Source organism: Ranitomeya imitator, chromosome 1, assembly GCF_032444005.1.
Source record: "Ranitomeya imitator isolate aRanImi1 chromosome 1, aRanImi1.pri, whole genome shotgun sequence".
Taxonomy (NCBI): Eukaryota; Metazoa; Chordata; class Amphibia; order Anura; family Dendrobatidae; genus Ranitomeya; species Ranitomeya imitator.
In genome coordinates this window covers 795,523,166-795,537,548 of record NC_091282.1, presented here as the reverse complement: position 1 = coordinate 795,537,548, position 14,383 = coordinate 795,523,166, and the positions used below count along the sequence as shown (strand labels likewise).

Here is a 14,383-nt window from a genome sequence, read left to right as displayed (position 1 = left end):
AGGTGCCAGAGTCTGGAGGAAGACTGGGGAGAAGGAAATGCCAAAATGCCTGAAGTCCAGTGTCAAGTACCCACAGTCAGTGATGGTGTGGGGTGCCATGTCAGCTGCTGGTGTTGGTCCACTGTGTTTCATCAAGGGCAGGGTCAATGCAGCTAGCTATCAGGAGATTTTGGAGCACTTCATGCTTCCATCGGCTGAAATGCTTTATGGAGATGAAGATTTCATTTTTCAGCACGACCTGGCACCTGCTCACAGTGCCAAAACCACTGGTAAATGGTTTACTGACCATGGTATTACTGTGCTCAATTGGCCTCCCAACTCTCCTGACCTGAACCCCATAGAGAATCTGTTGGATATTGTGAAGAGAAAGTTGAGAGACGCAAGACCCAACACTCTGGATGAGCTTAAGGCCGCTATTGAAGCATCCTGGGCCTCCATAACAACTCAGCAGTGTCACAGGCTGATTGCCTCCATGCCACGCCGCATTGAAGCAGTCATTTCTGCCAAAGGATTCCCGACCAAGTATTGAGTGCATAACTGAACATTATTATTTGATGGTTTTTTTGTTTGTTATTAAAAAACACTTTTATTTGATTGGATGGGTGAAATATGCTAATTTATTGAGACAGGTTTTTTGGGTTATCAGGAGTTGTATGCCAAAATCATCAGTATTAAAACAATAAAAGACCTGACAAATTTCAGATGGTGGATAATGAATCTATAATATATGAAAGTTTAATTGTAATCATTACATTATGGTAAATAATGAAATTTAACACTATATGCTAATTTTTTGAGAAGGACCTGTAACTTAAGAGCCAGTTTAAACATAGCTGTCAAGACATATTGAGAGATGTGGTGCAAAGCCTAAAACTACAGGCCATAACGTGGGCAGGCTGGGAGAGGTAGCTTCAGAACAGGCGGAGAATCCGCAGACCTCCTTATCCGCACTTTCACAAGTTGACTGGAGGCGTCCCTGAATCGGACTGACACCTTCCCCTCCGCAGGCGGCTCCAGCAGCGCCGTTATTCCTGGTCCTATAAACAGGAAAGAAAGTTTCCTGCCTTACACCCGCGGAAGACGCTGCCAGAAAAACAACTGAACCTGACATTAAATTAAGGACAGGGCGAGGAAATGGGGTGATATTGCTTTCACAAGTAGATACTTCCCCCCCCTCCAAAAAGAGAAGCGTAATTCATTCGATCGCCCGTGAATATTAGAAGCCTAATAACAGAGCGGATGAGGGCAGCGCCGTGCGTCTCCTGGCCGGACAAAGGCAGCGCCGTGCGTCGCCCTGACGGACGAAGGAAGCGCTGTGTGTCGCCCCGACGGACGAAGGAAGCGCCATGTGTCGCCCTGACGGATGAAGGAAGCGCCGTTTGTCGCCCAGACGAACAAAGGAAGCGCCGTGTGTCGCCCCGACGGACGAAGGAAGTGCCGTGTGTCGTCCCGACGGACGAAGGAAGCGCCGTGTGTCGTCCCGACGGACGAAGGAAGCGCCGTGTTTCGTCCCGACGGACGAAGGAAGCGCCGTGTGTCGCCCCAACGGATGAGGGCAGCGCCGTGTATCTCCTGGCCGGACAAAGGCAGCGCCATGCGTCACCCTGACGGACGAAGGAAGCGCTTTGTGTCGCCCCGACGGACGAAGGAAGCGCCGTGTGTCGCTCTGACGGATGAAGGAAGCGCCGTGTGTCGCCCCGACGGACGAAGGAAGCGCAGTGTGTCTCCCCGACGGACGAAGGAAGCGCCGTGTGTCGCCCCGACGGATGAGGGCAGCGCCGTGCATCTCCTGGCCGGACAAAGGCAGCGCCATGCGTCACCCTGACAGACGAAGGAAGCACCGTGCGTTGCCCTGACGGACAAAAGAAGCGCCGTGCGTGGCCCTGACGGAGGCCTGCAGACCGTTGCAGCATTCCTAACCCAAAGCTCCTGGAATCTGTATACAGCGGCCGCACATTCCACACCACAGACGTTCTCAAGATCAGGGATGGGCGGCAGCAGGAAGTGCATCGACCTGACTACACAAGAATATCCTCTAAGTCACTCAGTGTTTACCTGAGATCAGCCATGTAAGGAATAAAGCGGCTGCCTGCTTTACCTCCCGAGAAGTTCTGCTTCTTTCTACTACACTGTTAATTCTTCATATTTCCAGTCTTCTGCTTTCTGCCAGTGAATGGAAACATTCAGCTTCACATCACAAGATGTAAGCAGACCTCTAGGTTCCAGCTGACAGGCTGTTACATTTATATCCAGTGAAGCAGATCCTGGGACTCCTGATCTTTTTTCTGTCCTCTTTGGTACAGCTTATCAGTGCAGGTAACACTTGCTTCTTACAGGGGACTATCTGGATACAACTGTAGCAAATCCTCAGCTGAAGGAAGGATTGGGTCTGGGTGAGTTTGCCTTCAGGATGGTGAACAACAAAATAGTTCTTATCCACTCCCAACAAGCAGTGATCTTGGTGAAACTTTAAAATGAGTAAATATTGAAAAGTTGTAAACGTTTTTATTGTGTTAGGCTATGTTCACACGTTGCGGATTTTGCTGCAGATCCGCAGCGGTTTCCCATGCGTTTACAGTACCATGTAAACCTACGGGAAACGCAATCCGCAGTGCACATGCTGCAAAAAAAAAACGCGCAGAAACGTAGCGGTTTACATTCCGCAGCATGTCAATTCTTTGTGCGGATTCCGCAGCGGTTTTACACCTGCTCCATAATAGAAAACCGCAGGTGCAAAACCGCAGTAGAATCCACACAAAAACCGCGGTAAATCCACGATAAATCCGCAGAAAAAACGCAGTGTTTTTGCCCTGCGGATTTATAAAAATCAGTGCGGAAAAATCCGCACACCATTCCGCAGCGTGTGCACATACCCTTACAGATAAAATGAAGAGTGACAGCATCCCCCCCCATCCTCCAAATACCAGGGACACTGGCACCACTCCTTTTAATTCAATGGGGCCACCAAGTAAAATGAGAGAAAAAAAAAAGAGCTACTGCTATATAAGCAACACCGCAATATATTATCACAGTGACCACTGCATTAACCATCTCATCACCGAGGCACCTGCTTCTTAGGTAATTGCGCAGTCGGCATGGTTGCAGACAGGATCAGGGGATTGACTCATATTCTGGTAACCGGGCACCACTCCCTGCCAGTCCTCCAGCCGATGCCTTTGCCAGGATGCAGGACGGTGGCGACATCCTGGTGTTTACCTTGGCTTCTTATCCTACTGCCCGACGCTTACAGGAAGCAATTCTGCTAATACATGTAAATTAGGGAATTGCTGTGGATGCAATTGTCCAATAGTCAACCACAAAAAACAGGAAGTTAAAACCTCAGACTAGACCCGGGATCCGATGGTACAATGTGTCACCTGCATCATGGTCCCAAAGCTATGGAGAAACTGTAACTCCCAGCAGATGAGACCTGATACCTAGAAAGTGGTCTGCTGGGAGTTGTAGTTTCTCCAGTACTCACTCGGCCAGATGGGATCACTAGCTGGATTATAACCTACAAGATTTCATTTCAGAATCCACTAAACTGCAAAGAGAGTGATCACCCTCACACTGCTGACCTGACAGTCTGATGAGAGTTGTACCTTCTCTGCAGCCAGAGAGGCACAAATTGTGTAAGTCCAATGCAGCTCTGCCAACCTGACGACTACGCCCCGGGCAATACGCATCCTAATCTGGAGACTACTCTGCTACCCGGAGTGCTTCCTTCCAGCGGTATCACCCTAGAAGACACCCTAGGTTCAACCTGTTAGATGCCACCTCCGTTATATCCCGGCACAATGCCAACACTGCCTGTCACCTATGCCCCTTATAATCAGCCTCTGCAATGTCCAGCCATGTGTACCTGACATCACGCCACTCCTGGCAGTGCCCTTTGCAATGAACAGGCATGCCAAGTGAGGCAAAATTTACTCCTTGCCTGAATAGTCTCACCCAAGAATCTGAGCATGCTCACCTGCAAATTTCTCATTGCAGTGACGGCTGCATTGCCAGCTTCAGCAAATGCAAATCCAACACATAATATACCACCCTCAAAATGTTAAAACACTACCAATGTCATCGGTGCCCATATTGTTAGGCGATGCCCAGACAGAGGTCCTGCATAAAGTCTATGCCCACTCTGAAAGTAACCAGTGACCTATCACAGGATGATGCCCTGTACACCAGAGACGAGGATGCCGACCATGCCCACAGGCATAATGTGAACCCCCTGGTCCAGGGTATCACCAAGGTCTCAGTTCTCACTACAAACTGGATGTGCCCAGGCAATGTTCCTGGCATAATACTCGTTTCACCGTACCACTCTGCATACAATGCTGTACACATATCACCCACAGTTGAAGGGTACGATCTATACACAATGCAGTGCAATGCTGGCACGCTGCACCCCTGCGAGGACAACGTCCGAATAACCAGTCTCATGTCCCATTACTACACCCATATAGGTGCCCGGACCTATGCCCATTATATACTATACCAACCCCAAGGGGACGTCATTGGAAGTCTTGCAGCATCTCTGCTCCTCCGGGAAATGGTCCCAATTCCTAACAAACCACCATACCAGCCTGAGAAATACATAACGTTGTACCCTGTGCAATGCCCAGACCACCCAACTGGATACATGCACCGATGGCAATACGCCAATGTCTCTTGTGCCAAGAGGGTGGTCATAACTGCTATATACATGTATGTGCCCTTGTTATACGACTTCGGACAGATGCACTCAACGGCACGGGAGACATCGGAAGATCTCTACATCCATTACACATGAGCCAGCAAAAAGAGCCTTGTGCGACGCCCAAACTGTGCCCCTCCAGATACCCAACCCTGGAGCTGTGTGTACGGCACCCGCAAAGCCAACCATAGGACAGAAGCCAAAGAATATACATCTGTGCCCATAAGGTGCCAGATACACGACCCTTCACCAGTCCTGCCATCTGAGCCCCCAAGCGTAGCGCTGCCCGTCACCCCCCAAACGTCATCCTGAATGCGGCACTGTCATCCCCAAACATCACACAGAGTGGCGCTGCCTGTCACCTTTTAGATGTCACCCCAAGGACGGCGCTGCCCATCATGCCCCCAAACAGCGCACTGAGGGCAGCGCTGCACGTCACTCACAAATGTCACCCTGAGTGCGGCACTCACTGTCATCCCCCAGACATTACATTGAGAGAAGCGCTGCCCGTCACCCCCTCCCCCCCCCAAACATCACACAGAGCGGCGCTGCCTGTTACCCCCAAACATCGCACTGAGAGCGGTGCTGCCCGTCACATCACAGAGCGGCGCTGCCCGTCACCTCCCAAATATTGCACTGAGAGCGGCGCTGCCTGTCACCCCCAAACATCGCACTGAGAGCGGTGCTGTCCATCACATCACAGAGCGGCGCTGCCCGTCACCTCCCAAATATTGCACTGAGAGCGGCGCTGCCCGTCACCCCCAAACATCGCACAGAGCGGCGCTGCCTGTCACCCCCCAAACATCACACAGAGCGGCAGTGCCCGTCACCCCCAAACATCACAGAGCGGCGCTTCCCGTCACCCCCCAAACATCACACAGAGCGGCGCTGCCTGTCACCCCCCAAACATCACACAGAGCGGCAGTGCCCGTCACCCCCAAACATCACAGAGTGGCGCTTCCCGTCACCTCCAAAACATCACACAGAGCGGCGCTGCCCGTCACCCCCCAAATATCACAGAGCGGCGCTGCCCGTCACCCCCCAAATATCACAGAGCGGCGCTGCCCGTCACCCCCCAAATATCACGGAGCGGCGCTGCCCGTCACCCCCCAAATATCACGGAGCGGCGCTGCCCGTCACCCCCCAAATATCACAGAGCGGCGCTGCCCGTCACCCCCCAAATATCACAGAGCGGCGCTGCCCGTCACCCCCCAAATATCACAGAGCGGCGCTGCCCGTCACCCCCCAAATATCACAGAGCGGCGCTGCCAGTCACCCCCCAAATATCACAGAGCGGCGCTGCCCGTCACCCCCCAAATATCACAGAGCGGCGCTGCCCGTCACCCCCCAAATATCACAGAGCGGCGCTGCCCGTCACCCCCCAAATATCACAGAGCGGTGCTGCCCATCACCCCCCAAACATCACACAGAGCGGTGCTGCCAGTCACCCCTCAAATATCACACAGAGCGGCAGTGCCCATCACCCCCAAACATCAGAGCGGCGCTTCCAGTCACCTCCAAAACATCACACAGAGCGGTGCTGCCTGTAACCTCCCAAACATCACAGAGCGGCACTGCCCATCACCCCCCAAACATCACAGAGCGGTGCTGCCCATCACCCCCAATCACAGAGCGGCGCTTCCCGTCACCCCCCAAAACATTAAACAGAGCGGTGCTGCCTGTCACCCCCCAAACATCACACCAAGCGGTGCTGCCCATCACCCCCCAAACATCACACAGAGCGGTGCTGCCAGTCACCCCTCAAATATCACACAGAGTGGTGCTGCCCGTCACCCCCCAAATATCACACAGAGCGGCGCTGCCTGTCACCCCCCAAATATCACAGAGCTGCGCTGCCAGTCACCCCCATCCCCTGACAACATTGCCAGTCACCCCATTTGCCCGAGCCCACTGGTCCATCCACTCCGTGTCCAGCCCTCGGTCCCTCAGCCCCTCTCCTTCTCCCCCAGTTCCTCTCCTTCTCCCCCGGTCCACCTCCCGTTCTCCCCGGACACTCACCCCACTCCAGGAACTCGCTGACGTACTTGTCCCGGCGCAGTGTGGAGCCGCCGCACTCGGTGACCAGACACAGCAGCACGTCCAGCAGCGTCTCCACACTCAGCGCGGCCTCGTTCCTCTGCGGCCCGTCCAGCAGCAGCTGCTCCAGCTTCTTCAGCCGCACCCGGGCCGACATGTTGTGCGACAAATCCGAGAAAATGTCTGAGAAGAGGAGAATAATCCGGGAGTAATCCCCACACGGAGGTCGGAGGCGCGGTGTGACCTCCCGGCTCTCAGGCCATGACCCGGCTCGCCGCCCGCCCTGCACTGCCCGGGAACATGGCCGGCGCCGTCCCTCCCTGTCCCTGGGATTCGGGATCACGGAGCAGAGCAGACCGGGAGAGCACAGCCCGCCCACCGGAAAGGGAGGGAGGAGCGACGTCACCGCGAGAGCCTCCAGCGGCCACTGGCGGCACTGCAGCTCCCAAGGGAAGAGGGGAGGACGGGGAGCAGCGAGGGACAGAAGAGTGCGAACCGCGGACCTCACCGTGGGCAGAGTCATAGGTCCTGACTGAGAGTAGTCCTGTGCGATACTGAGCTGTATCTAATCCTGTCCTGTGCGATACTGAGCTGTATCTAATCCTGTCCTGTGCGATACTAAGCTGTATCTAACTCTGTCCTGTGCGATACTGAGCTGCATCTAACCATGTCCTGTGCGATACTGAGCTGTGTCTAATCTTACGTATCTGATACTGAGCTGTCTAATCTTATGTATCTGATACTGAGCTGTATCTAATCTTATGTATCTGATACTGAGCTGTATCTAATCTTATGTATCTGATACTGAGCTGTATCTAATCTTATGTATCTGATACTGAGCTGTATCTAATCTTGCCCTGTGTGATACTGAGCTGTATCTAATCTTATGTATCTGATACTGAGCTGTATCTAATCTTGCCCTGTGTGATACTGAGCTGTGTCTCATTTTATCATGTATCTGATGCTGAGCCTTAGCTACTCCTATGATGTCCAATATAGAGCTGTATCTCATCCTATGTGCGATACTGAGCTATATCTAATCCCGACTTGCATTGCATATGTGATCCTATCATGTGCGGTACCATCTGATAAGTTGTATCTAATTCTAGCCAGTTCACTGGAGACCCCCAGCGGTCCCATGTACTATGTTGGAAAGCCCCACCCTCCCCTTGTCACTCCCAGCATAGTGCCGCCCGTCACCCCATCAAACATCGCACTGAGAGCAGCGCTGCCCTTCACCCTAAAAAACACTTTCCCCTGGCGCTGCTGCCAGTCACCCCCAAGAATATTTGCCCCAGCCCACTGGTCCATCCCCTCGCTCTCCGGCCCTCAGCCCCTTTAGTCTCCCCCTGTCCTTCTACCCCAGACATTCCCTCTCCCCCAGTCTCACCTTCCCTTCCCCCTCTGTCCTCTTTCTCTGGTCCAAGTACGAGTCTCGTACCTCAATACCCGTCACTGCCGCTGGTACTGGGACTGGAACGTTCAGCTGCATAGAAATACATGCAGCCGCACACTCCAGTCCCAAGTGGCAGTGTCGGGTATTGAGGTGCGAGACTCGTGCGAGTTTCTCGCAAGTGTGATCCCAGCCTTAAACGCAATATCTGTTTAATTTAAAAATAATGAAAAAAAATAGCATGGGCTCCTGCGCAATTTTGAAGTCCAGAGTGGGAAAGCCAGCGACTGGGGGGCCGATGTTTATAGTCTGGGAAGGGGTTAATAGCCATGGAGCTTCCCAGGCTATGAATATCAGCCTGAAGCTGTATATTTAGCCTTTACCGGCTTTTAAAATAAGGGGACCCTGAAAAAAAATGAATTAATGAGTGTCCCATGACGATCTCCCCTATAGAACAGTGACATCGAGTGATGTCACTGTTCTATAGGGCCTCCTGTGATGCACTGACAGGAGACAATGGCTCCTGCAGTGCATCGCTGAGAGGTTACCTGAGTTCATTGTCTCGCTTTACGCCAATGCTACGTGGGAATTTTCTCACACAGCGTTGCTGGCGAGAAAATGAACTTTCTCCCGGCAGCGGCGCAGAGATATACAGTACAGACCAAAAGTTTGGACACACCTCATTTAAAGATTTTTCTGTATTTTCATGACTATGAAAATTGTACATTCACACTGAAGGCATCAAAACTATTAATTAACACATGTGGAATTATATACTTAGCAAAAAAGTGTGAATCAACTGAAAATATGTCTTATATTCTAGGTTCTTCAAAGTAGCCACCTTTTGCTTTGATGACCGCCTTGCACACTCTTGGCATTCTCTTGATGAGCTTCAAGAGGTAGTCACCGGGAATGGTCTTCCAACAATCTTGAAGGAGTTCCCAGAGATGCTTAGCACTTGTTGGCCCTTTTGCCTTCACTCTGCGGTCCAGCTCACCCCAAACCATCTCGATTGGGTTCAGGTCTGGTGACTGTGGAGGCCAGGTCATCTGGCATAGCACCCCATCACTCTCCTTCTTGGTCAAATAACCCTTACACAGCCTGGAGGTGTGTTTGGGGTCATTGTCCTGTTGAAAAATAAATGATGGTCCAACTAAACGCAAACCGGATGGAATAGCATGCCGCTGCAAGATGCTGTGGTAGCCATGCTGGTTCAGTATGTCTTCAATTTTGAATAAATCCCCAACAGTGTCACCAGCAAAGCACCCCCACACCATCACACCTCCTCCATGCTTCACAGTGGGAACCAGGCATGTAGAGTCCATCCGTTCACCTTTTCTGCGTCGCACAAAGACACGATGGTTGGAACCAAAGATCTCAAATTTGGACTCATCAGACCAAAGCACAGATTTCCACTGACCTAATGTCCATTCCTTGTGTTCTTTAGCCCAAACAAGTCTCTTCTGCTTGTTGCCTGTCCTTAGCAGTAGTTTCCTAGCAGCTATTTTACCATGAAGGCCTGCTGCACAAAAGTCTCCTCTTAACAGTTGTAGAGATGTGTCTGCTGCTAGAACTCTGTGTGGCATTGACCTGGTCTCTAATCTGAGCTGCTGTTAACCTGTGATTTCTGAGGCTGGTGCCTCCGATAAACTTATCCTCAGAAGCAGAGGTGACTCTTGGTCTTGCTTTCCTGGGGCAGTCCTCATGTGAGCCAGTTTCTTTGTAGCGCTTGATGGTTTTTGCCACTGCACTTGGGGACACTTTCAAAGTTTTCCAAATTTTTCAGACTGACTGACCTTCATTTCTTAAAGTAATGATGGCCACTCATTTTTCTTTACTTAGCTGCTTTTTTCTTGCCATAACACAAATTCTAACAGTCTATTCAGTAGGACTATCAGCTGTGTATCCACCAGACTTCTGCACAACACAACTGATGTCCCAACCCCATTTATTAGGCAAGAAATCTCACTTATTAAACCTGACAGTGCACACCTGTGAAGTGAAAACCATTCCCGGTAACTACCTCTTAAAGCTCATCAAGAGAATGCCAAAAGTGTGCAAAGCAGTCATCAAAGCAAAAGGTGGCTACTTTGAAGAACCTACAATATATGACATATTTTCAGTTATTTCACACTTTTTTGTTAAGTATATAATTCCTCATGTGTTAATTCATAGTTTTGATGCCTTCAGTGTGAATGTACAATTTTCATAGTCATGAAAATACAGAAAAATCTTTAAATGAGAAGGTGTGTCCAAACGTTTGGTCTGTACTGTACATGGCAGAGGATTACCTCCGCTGTCAGTTCATCGCGGGGCCCCTGTAGAGCGCTGACATCGCCCGATGTCACTGTTCTACATGGGAGATCGTCGGGGGACTCTCGTTATTAACTGGACTACAGTGGAAAGGTAAGTATAGGTTGGTTTATTATGTGATTTTTATTACAGGAGAATCGAGGGCTTCGGGACTACGTGATTATTAAGTATGTTCTCTGTGTTATGTGTTGTATGTTATGTGTATGTCCTGTATGTTATATGTTGTATGTTCTGTATGTTTTTGGGTTTTTTTACTACTGAACACAGCCATTGTCTGATGGGACTACTTTCCCATCATCGGCAATGCTGTCACTGTGAGCATTCATTGCTGGATGGGAGCAGTAATCCCATCAGACAATGGCTGCTTACAAAGACACGCACACACACAGGGACACACGCACACACAGGGATACACACATCCAGGCCCACACACAGGGACACATACATGCAGACCCACGCAGACACTATACACGCACATAGCTCCACCCAAACTCCGCCCACACACTCTCTCTTCCCGATCTGCAGTGTTTCATCCGCAGCAAAACCGTAGATCTTTTTTAACCCCTTCATGACCCAGCCTATTTTGACTTTAAAGACCTTGCCGTTTTTTGCAATTCTGACCAGTGTCCCTTTATGAGGTAATAACTCAGGAACGCTTCAACGGATCCTAGCGGTTCTGAGACTGTTTTTTCGTGACATATTGGGCTTCATGTTAGTGGTAAATTTAGGTCAATAAATTCTGCGTTTATTTGTGATAAGAATGGAAATTTGGCGAAAATTTTGAAAATTTCGCAATTTTCACATTTTGAATTTTTATTCTGTTAAACCAGAGAGTTATGTGACACAAAATAGTTAATAAATAACATTTCCCTCATGTATACTTTACATCAGCACAATTTTGGAAACAAAATTTTTTTTGCTAGGAAGTTATAAGGGTTGAAATTTGACCAGCGATTTCTCATTTTTACAACTAAATTTACAAAACCATTTTTTTTAGGGACCACCTCACATTTGAAGTCAGTTTGAGGGGTCTATATGGCTGAAAATACCCAAAAGTGACACCATTCTAAAAACTGCACCCCTCAAGGTACTCAAAACCACATTCAAGAAGTTTATTAACCCTTCAGGTGCTTCACAGCAGCAGAAGCAACATGGAAGCAAAAAATGAACATTTAACTTTTTAGTCACAAAAATTATCTTTTAGCAACAATTTTTTTATTTTCCCAATAGTAAAAGGAGAAAATGAACCACGAAAGTTGTTGTCCAATTTGTCCTGAGTACGCTGATACCTCATATGTGGGGGTAAACCACTGTTTGGGCGCACGGCAGGGCTTGGAAGGGAAGGAGCGCCATTTGACTGAAAAATTGGCTCCACTCTTTAGCGGACACCATGTCACGTTTGGAGAGCCCCCGTGTGCCTAAAAATTGGAGCTCCCCACAAGTGACCCCATTTTGGAAACTAGACGCCCCAAGGAACTTATCTAGATGCATAGTGAGCACTTTGAACCCCCAGGTGCTTCACAAATTGATCCGTAAAAATGAAAAAGTACTTTTTTTTCACAAAAAAATTCTTTTAGCCTCAATTTTTTCATTTTCACATGGGCAACAGGATAAAATGGATCCTAAAATTTGTTGGGCAATTTCTCCTGAGTACACCAATACCTCACATGTGGGGGTAAACCACTGTTTGGGCACATGGTAAGGCTCGGAAGGGAAGGAGCGCCATTTGACTTTTTGAATGAAAAATTATCTCCATCGTTAGCGGACACCATGTCGCGTTTGGAGAGCCCCTGTGTGCGTAAACATTGGCGCTCCCCCACAAGTGACCCCATTTTGGAAACTAGACCCCCCAAGGAACTTATCTAGATGCCTAGTGAGCACTTTAAACCCTCAGGTGCTTCACAAATTGATCTGTAAAAATGAAAAAGTACTTTTTTTTCCACAAAAAAATTCTTTTCGCCTCAATTTTTTCATTTTCACATGGGCAATAGGATAAAATGGATCATAAAATTTGTTGGGCAATTTCTCCCGAGTACGCCAATACCTCATGTGGGGGTAAACCACTGTTTGGGCACTCGGCAGGGCTCGGAAGGGAAGGCGCGCCATTTGACTTTTTGAATGGATAATTAGCTCCAATTGTTAGCGGACACCATGTCGCGTTTGGAGAGCCCCTGTGTGCCTAAACATTGGAGCTCCCCCACAAGTGACCCCATTTTGGAAACTAGATCCCCCAAGGAACTTATCTAGATGCATATTGAGCACTTTAAACCCCCAGGTGCTTCACAGAAGTTTATAACGCAGAGCCATGAAAATAAAAAATAATTTTTCTTTCCTCAAAAATGATTTTTTAGCCTGGAATTTCCTATTTTGCCAAGGGTAATAGGAGAAATTGGACCCCAAATGTTGTTGTCCAGTTTGTCCTGAGTACGCTGATACCCCATATGTGGGGGTAAACCACTGTTTGGGCGCACGGCAGGGCTCGGAAGGGAAGGCACGCCATTTGGCTTTTTAAATGGAAAATTAGCTCCAATCATTAGCGGACACCATGTCACGTTTGGAGAGCCCCTGTGTGCCTAAACATTGGAGATCCCCCAGGAATGACCCCATTTTGGAAACTATACCCCCAAAGGAACTAATCTAGATGTGTGGTGAGGACTTTGAACCCCCAAGTGCTTCACAGAAGTTTATAACGCAGAGCCATGAAAATAAAAAAATAAAAATTATTTTCTCAAAAATGATCTTTTAGCCTGCAATTTTTTATTTTCCCAAGGGTAACAGGACAAATTTGACCCCAAAAGTTGTTGTCCAGTTTCTCCTGAGTACGCTGATACCCCATATGTGGGGGTAAACCACTGTTTGGGCACATGCCGGGGCTCGGAAGTGAAGTAGTGACGTTTTGAAATGCAGACTTTGATGGAATGCTCTGTGGGCGTCACGTTGCGTTTGCAGAGCCCCTAATGTGGCTCAACAGTAGAAACCCCCCACAAGTGACCCCATTTTGGAAACTAGACCCCGAAAGGAACTTATCTAGATATGTGGTGAGCACTTTGAACCCCCAAGTGCTTCACAGAAGTTTATAATGCAGAGCCGTGAAAATGATAAATACGTTTTCTTTCCTCAAAAATAATTATTTAGCCCAGAATTTTTTAATTTTCCCAAGGGTAACAGGAGAAATTTGACCCCAATATTTGTTGTCCAGTTTCTCCTGAGTACGGTGATACCCCATATGTGGGGGTAAACTACTGTTTGGGCACATGCCGGGGCTCGGAATTGAAGTAGTGACGTTTTGAAATGCAGACTTTGATGGAATGCTCTGCGGGCGTCACGTTGCGTTTGCAGAGCCCCTGATGTGGCTAAACAGTAGAAACCCCCCACAAGTGACCCCATTTTGGAAACTAGATTCCGAAAGGAACTTATCTAGATGTGTGGTGAGCACTTTGAACCCCCAAGTGCTTCATAGAAGTTTATAATGCAGAGCCGTGAAAATAATAAATACGTTTTCTTTCTTCAAAAATAATTATTTAGCCCAGATTTTTTTATTTTCCCAAGGGTTACAGGAGAAATTGGACCCCAAAAGTTGTTGTCCAGTTTCTTCTGAGTACGCTGATACCCCATGTGTGGAGGTAAACCACTGTTTGGGCACACGTCGGGGCTCAGAAGGGATGTAGTGACCTTTGAAATGCAGACTTTGATGGAATGGTCTGCGTGCGTCACGTTGAGTTTGCAGAGCCCCTGGTGTGCCTAAACAGTAGAAACCCCCCACAAGTGACCCCATTTTAGAAACTAGACCCCCCAAGGAACTTATCTAGATATGTGGTGAGCACTTTGAACCCCCAAGTGCTTCACAGACGTTTACAACGCAGAGCCGTGAAAATAAAAAAATCATTTTTCTTTCCTCAAAAATGATGTTTTAGCAAGCATTTTTTTATTTTCACAAGGGTAACAGG

At 48.8% G+C, this 14,383-nt stretch overlaps 2 protein-coding genes across 4 annotated transcripts in view; one reads left to right on the top strand and one right to left on the bottom strand.

The window, feature by feature from the left end:
* CDC42BPB (CDC42 binding protein kinase beta) overlaps positions 1 to 7,110 on the bottom strand; it is a 96,321-nt gene extending 89,211 nt beyond the window's left edge. For all 3 annotated transcript variants that reach the window (XM_069737678.1, XM_069737685.1, XM_069737692.1), the window contains exon 1: positions 6,713 to 7,110. In XM_069737678.1, coding sequence (XP_069593779.1) covers positions 6,713 to 6,887 — 175 coding nt within the window. In that variant the 5' untranslated portion in view covers positions 6,888 to 7,110. The remainder of the gene's footprint in view (positions 1 to 6,712) is intronic.
* The window catches only part of LBHD2 (LBH domain containing 2), a 764,964-nt gene that overhangs the window by 455,479 nt on the left and 295,102 nt on the right, over positions 1 to 14,383 (top strand). The window lies entirely within an intron of this gene.